This window comes from Zea mays, chromosome 9, assembly GCF_902167145.1.
Source record: "Zea mays cultivar B73 chromosome 9, Zm-B73-REFERENCE-NAM-5.0, whole genome shotgun sequence".
NCBI lineage: Eukaryota > Viridiplantae > Streptophyta > Magnoliopsida > Poales > Poaceae > Zea > Zea mays.
In genome coordinates, this window is record NC_050104.1 from 18,979,317 (window position 1) to 18,985,316 (window position 6,000).

General features: G+C 45.0%; 1 protein-coding gene across 1 annotated transcript; it reads right to left on the reverse strand.

Annotated features, from left to right (window-relative positions):
- Nucleotides 1-3,477: 3,477 nt before the first annotated feature.
- On the reverse strand, nucleotides 3,478-5,475 carry LOC103638036 (regulator of nonsense transcripts 1 homolog). Its single transcript, XM_035962468.1, has 4 exons — nucleotides 5,351-5,475; nucleotides 4,921-5,076; nucleotides 4,717-4,830; nucleotides 3,478-4,611 (listed from the first exon to the last, which is right to left on the reverse strand). The coding sequence occupies exons 1-4, from the start codon at nucleotides 5,435-5,437 to the stop codon at nucleotides 4,420-4,422; spliced, it is 549 nt and encodes a 182-aa protein (XP_035818361.1). The 5' UTR covers nucleotides 5,438-5,475; the 3' UTR covers nucleotides 3,478-4,419.
- Between the last annotated feature and the right edge of the window lie 525 nt (nucleotides 5,476-6,000).

Below are 6,000 nucleotides of genomic sequence, written 5' to 3' on the forward strand. Positions count from 1 at the left end.
TATCAGGCAGTTATCAGTTGTGATAAAAGGACAATCAAGTTGGTGTCCCCACTAGGAGAAGAAGTGGTGACCGAGTTAGTCCCGCCTGAGCCAAAGAAAGGAAGTTGTTATCAGATGGCTGTTGATAGCAGTGAAGCAGACCCAATCGAGATTATCAAGGTTGTGTCTGAGTTCCCAGATGTGTTTCCAAAGGACTTACCGGGTATGCCACCAGAGCGGAAAGTTGAGTTTGCTATAGAGCTTCTTCCCGGAACCGCCCCTATCTTTAAGAGAGCTTACAGAATATCTGGACCAGAGTTGGTTGAGCTTAAGAAGCAGATTGATGAACTGTCAGAGAAAGGTTACATTCAGCCAAGCACCTCGCCTTGGGCCGCCCCTGTCCTGTTTGTGGAGAAGAAAGATGGTTAGAGTTGATCAAAGATTATGAGTTGGAGATTCATTACCATCCAGGCAAAGCAAACGTAGTGGCAGATGCTTTGAGCAGAAGGAGTCAAGTCAATCTGATGGTCGCTCGTTCGATGCCTTATGAGTTGGCCAAGGAGTTCGACAGGTTGAGTCTCGGATTTTTGAACAATTCGCGAGGAGTCACAGTTGAGTTGGAACCTACCTTAGAGCGTGAAATCAAAGAAGCGCAGAAGAATGATGAGAAGATCAGTGAGATCCGGCGACTGATTCTAGATGGCAGAGGCAAAGATTTTCGAGAAGATGCAGAAGGCGTGATATGGTTCAAAGACCGCTTGTGTGTTCCCAATGTCCAGTCCATTCGGGAGTTGATTCTCAAGGAAGCTCATGAGACAGCCTATTCGATTCACCCTGGCAGTGAGAAGATGTATCAAGATCTGAAGAAGAAATTCTGGTGGTACGGAATGAAGAGGGAAATCGCAGAGCATGTGGCTATGTGCGATAGTTGCCGAAGAATTAAGGCAGAGCACCAGAGACCTGCTGGATTGTTGCAACCGTTGCAGATCCCTTAGTGGAAATGGGATGAAATTGGTATGGATTTCATAGTCGGATTGCCTCGCACTCGAGCCGGCTACGATTCCATTTGGGTAGTGGTGGACCGCTTGACCAAGTCAGCCCACTTCATACCTGTCAAGACCAACTACAGCAGTGCAGTATTAGCAGAATTGTATATGTCCCGGATCGTTTGTCTTCATGGTGTGCCAAAGAAGATAGTGTCAGACAGAGGAACGCAGTTCACCTCTCATTTCTGGCAGCAGTTGCATGAAGCTTTGGGCACGCATCTGAATTTCAGTTCAGCTTATCATCCGCAGACAGATGGCCAGACCGAAAGAACCAATCAAATTCTTGAAGACATGTTGAGAGCCTGAGCGTTGCAAGATCAGTCCGGATGGGATAAGAGATTGCCTTATGCAGAGTTTTCCTATAACAACAGTTACCAGGCCAGTTTGAAGATGTCACCATTTCATGCGCTTTATGGAAGGAGTTGTAGAACTCCGTTGCAATGGGATCAGCCTGGAGAAAAGCAAGTGTTTGGGCCAGACATTCTGCTTAAAGCCGAAGAGAACATCAAGATGGTTCGAGAGAATCTGAAGATAGCGCAATCAAGACAGCGAAGCTATGCAGACACAAGAAGAAGAGAGCTGAGTTTCGAAGTCGGAGACTTTGTCTATCTAAAAGTGTCACCAATCAGAGGAGTTAGAAGATTCGGAGTGAAAGTCAAGCTAGCACCCCGCTACATTGGTCTGTATCAGATTCTTGCAAGACGTGGAGAAGTGGCCTATCAGCTCAGTTTGCCCGAGAATTTGTCCGCTGTGCATGATGTCTTTCATGTGTCTCAGTTGAAGAAGTGCTTGAGTGTGCCAGAAGAGCAGTTGCCAGTGGAAGGTCTTGAAGTCCAGGAGGACTTGACCTACGTTGAGAAGCCAGTACAAATCCTTGAGATTGCAGACAGAGTCACCCGAAGGAAGACCATCAGAATGTGCAAAGTCAGATGGAATCACCATTCAGAGGAAGAAGCAACCTGGGAGCGTGAAGATGATCTGATGGCTAAATACCCTGAGCTCTTTGCTAGCCAACCCTGAATCTCGAGGGCGAGATTCTTTTAAGGGGGATATGTTTGTAACGCCCTGAATTTGGGGGTAGAATTTTTTCTTCTTGTCTCTCACCAAATTCAGGCGTTACCCTTTTCTTTTCTCGTTCCCTCGCTAAACCTTGATCTTTTCCAAAGTTATAGCGGGGTTTGGCTTGGATTTCCCGTGTAAAGAAAAACCCTAAATTACTTTATGTTGTTTGATGCACCATGCCAAACTATGCATTCTTTGATTGCTTAGAGATGTAAGTGCATTCATCTAGAAAGATCAGATTTCGAAAAGGAGAAAAAAAACCTTTTCTTTCTTTTTCTTTTTCTTTCTCTCTCTCCTCTTTTTCTCTCTCCCGCGCCGTGGGCCGCCCCGGCCGGCCTAGCCGCCCCTGGCCGGCCCAGCCCCCCCCCGCGCGCCCCCTTTGGGCCCATTGGCCCAGCCGCCCCCTCCCTTTCCCCCCAATTCCCCCAATCCCTCTCCCTCCCTCTCATTCTCTCTCTTCCCCACCCCAGCCGCCGCCCCCTGCCCTAGCCGCCGCCCCTGCTAGTCGCCGGTTCGGCCGCCCGTCCCCGTCCCCGGTGAGGTCCCCCTCCCCCATCTCCCCTCCCCTTCCCCCTACCCGGCTCGGCCCCGCCGCTCGGCCGCCCCTGCGCCCCGGTCCGGCCGCCCGCCGCCCAGCTCGGCCGCCCCCTGGCCGGCTCGGCCGCCGCCGCCCCTGCCTAGCCGCCCCGCGCCCCTGGCCGGTTCGGCCGCCCCACGCCCCTGGCCGGTTCGGCCGCCCCTGCGCGCCCAACTCGGCCGCCCCTGGCCGGCTCGGCCGCCCCTGCGCGCCCTGCCCCGCCCCATGGCCGGTTCGGTCGCCCCCAGCCCCCCGCCAGCTCGGCCGCCCCGCCGTCGGTTCGGCCGCCCCCGCCCCTGCCCCAGGCCGGTTCAACCGCCCCCTGGCCGATTCAACCGCCCCCTGGCCGGTTCAACCGCCCCCACTATACCACAACCTAGCTATAACGACTTACTTAGAGTCGGTATAAACCGTTATAGCAACGTACTATCAGTCGCTATAGAGTTATACCGACTAACTCTTTCTGACGCTGTAAGCGGCGTCGGCATAAACTTATAGCGACAGACATGTTTATACCGACGGACGGTTAGACGTTAAAGAGATATACCGACTAACATATTTATCCCGACGGACAGTCTGTTAGAACTTATACCGACACACTGTATGATGCGATATATGTATTTTTACCGACTAACAATCAAACGCTACGACTATATGAGCCTAGAAAAATATATTACTAGCAGTTTCCAATTATACTGCATTCATACATAAAGTTCATACATACATAAAGTTCACAAGTTATACTGCATTCATACATAAAGTTTCCAATTATACTGCATTCATACATAAAGTTCATACATAAAAGTTCATACATATGACAATAACAATTGTACTGCATTCATACATAAAGTTCACAAGTTTGCTTAAATAAGCAGCAACAACACTAAGTTTGGCTTGTGAAAGTTCAGAGATACTAGCTAGTACAACCACATGTTGGTTTCACAATTTTTTAAGTTCACTTGCAAATTTCTCTTTTGGAGAAAATACAAAACAAAATATCTAGCTGCATCCATCCAAAAGAACTTTTGATCTTTCTTGTTGTAGCATCCATAGGCACCACCACGATCTGCTTGCTATTGTCATCATGGAGTAAACAAATGACTTACTACCTCTAGGGCCTCCCTCCTGATAAAATTAAAACCCAAATCATTAGTAGACTACTTAGAAATCCATTCCAAAATAAACTATAGAATAGATACCACCATTGCTCCATGATTAAGCTAAATATACAATACCAAACATGGAGATGACTACATGTAACAACATGGAAGCAGTCAACATAACATTACCAAACAGGGCTTACCTGTGCCAACCAAACACCAAGACATCGCACAAGTTTGGTTTGGATTCTGCTGCATAAGTTCTAATGCAGGCTAAGTCTCATGCAAGTCACCAATCAGACAACTAAGCTACAACTACAAGCATGCCAATACAATGATTGGAAATGAAAATGATGCACACCAGAGATACAAATAAATGAACAATAGATCCCATCCAGGAATATTCCACATCAATAGAGCCTTGATGGTTTCATGTATCAACTGCTTACACTACACACAAGGATCTCCATATTAAACAAAGCTCAGTTGCAGATTGACCACCACAGTCGTTCATCATGATTAAATTGTGCAAACCACCACAGTACTTCTACATCATAAGCAAAACATAATATGACCGGAAAGGAGCATACCTGGTGCTCATTGCTTCTAACACAAGATAGAATAATGTAGTCTTTCTCTCTACCCTGAAATGAGTCTACACTAGCGACCTGCAAGAGGTATAAAACTTAAGCAAGCAACCTTCTATAATATAGATTAAAACTAGGTTTTTATAAATTTTATGGTCGACCTTGATTTCCTTGTAAAGTTGTTGGCGAAGAGAGCCATTCCTTGACATGTAATTTACAATGTATGCCCTTTGCCCTTCATAAGGTGTGATAACTCCGATCTGTGTGAAAAATGCATGAGACACACCATCAGGGATTTTGACTTCATATAAAGTAAAGAATAGCAGGTCATGAGATGATAAGACACACAATGAGTGAAAAAATACCTGGCTTGGTACAACACCACTTCTTAAAAAAGTTGTTACAATTTTTTCAACATTTGCAGCTTCAGTTCTATTGAGATACGATGTCCCACTAGCACTGATTTCTTCTTGTCCCATCTGCAGATATTAGTATGGATATGCAGCACATCCAGATAAGAGTTTGTGTATGAAACACATCAATATTTCCATAGTTGTCAAAGAAGCTACCTGCACATAGAAGAACATTGGGCGATTTGGAACAAGCCAAGGAAAATCAATTCCAGACGATTGCCTCTCATTAACAGTCACTCCATTTTGCAGTGTGCCTTCATAAAAGCAGTTGGATGGAAACTCTGAGAGGCATGGATGCATTCTATACTGGACCTATAAATCAGAGATGATTTGACATAACTTAATAGATCGATAACAGCAGGAAAAACCAGATAACATCAGCATGAACTCATTTATGTGAAGTACAAAAAACAATAGTTTCCAAAATGTCTAATGAGGAGTAATTATCATGACATAAAAATGTAAGTAACTGCTATAACTAAATAAGTCAAGAAAAAACTATAGCCTTTATACATGGAGTGCCAAAGTTGCAGGATGAAGCAGGAAAAGGATAATAACACCAAGGTACATCATATGCAGGTATTACCTGTAGCCTGAATGGCTTCACTCCAAGGATAACAAGGCGTTCAAAGAGAGATTGTGCTAATTCTGCATGGGCTGCTTTTTTGCACATGATGACAGGACCCAATTGGCAATGATCTCCGACAAGGACAACCTATAATTGCAAGAGTATTAATAAAGGATAAATAAAAATAAAAGAAAAGAAAATACAAGTTTATATTTTACCTGCTTGACATCTACGTTAGTGTGGTTAGATGACGACCACTTGGTGAGCATCTCCCATCCTGGTATGTGATCAGATCATCCAAGCTTCAGGTTCATTCATCATCTTCACTTGAGATTAATCCAACTCTTGCCCTCCACATCACGTGATTAATTAACGTACCTAATGGAATGCGAAATGCATATGAATAAGAATAGACATAAATGACACAGGATAGGTAAACTACACTGAAGAGGGCAAAACACTTCTGGCAGAGCGCTACAATTCCTATGAGCAAACACTAGTTAACTTTGACTCTACAACAATCACACACTTGGAGTTACTTATTCTCAGCTCAACCATCAAGCACAATAACTCAACACAAATATTCAGCTAAGACGTAACCTCGATAGATTGCAATACTTATGGTAAGACAAATGTAAACATTTAAAAGCAAGCATATACTAGGTATC

Coding starts and splice junctions, on each gene's coding strand:
- LOC103638036 (XM_035962468.1), bottom strand. CDS start 5,437: ATGTGCAAAAAAGCAGCCCATGCAGAATTAGCACAATCTCTCTTTGAA. Junction 5,077..5,350: donor TGAAGCCATTCAGGCTACAG/GTAATACCTGCA, acceptor TCTGATTTATAG/GTCCAGTATAGAATGCATCC. Junction 4,612..4,716: donor GTGGTGTTGTACCAAGCCAG/GTATTTTTTCAC, acceptor TTTTTCACACAG/ATCGGAGTTATCACACCTTA.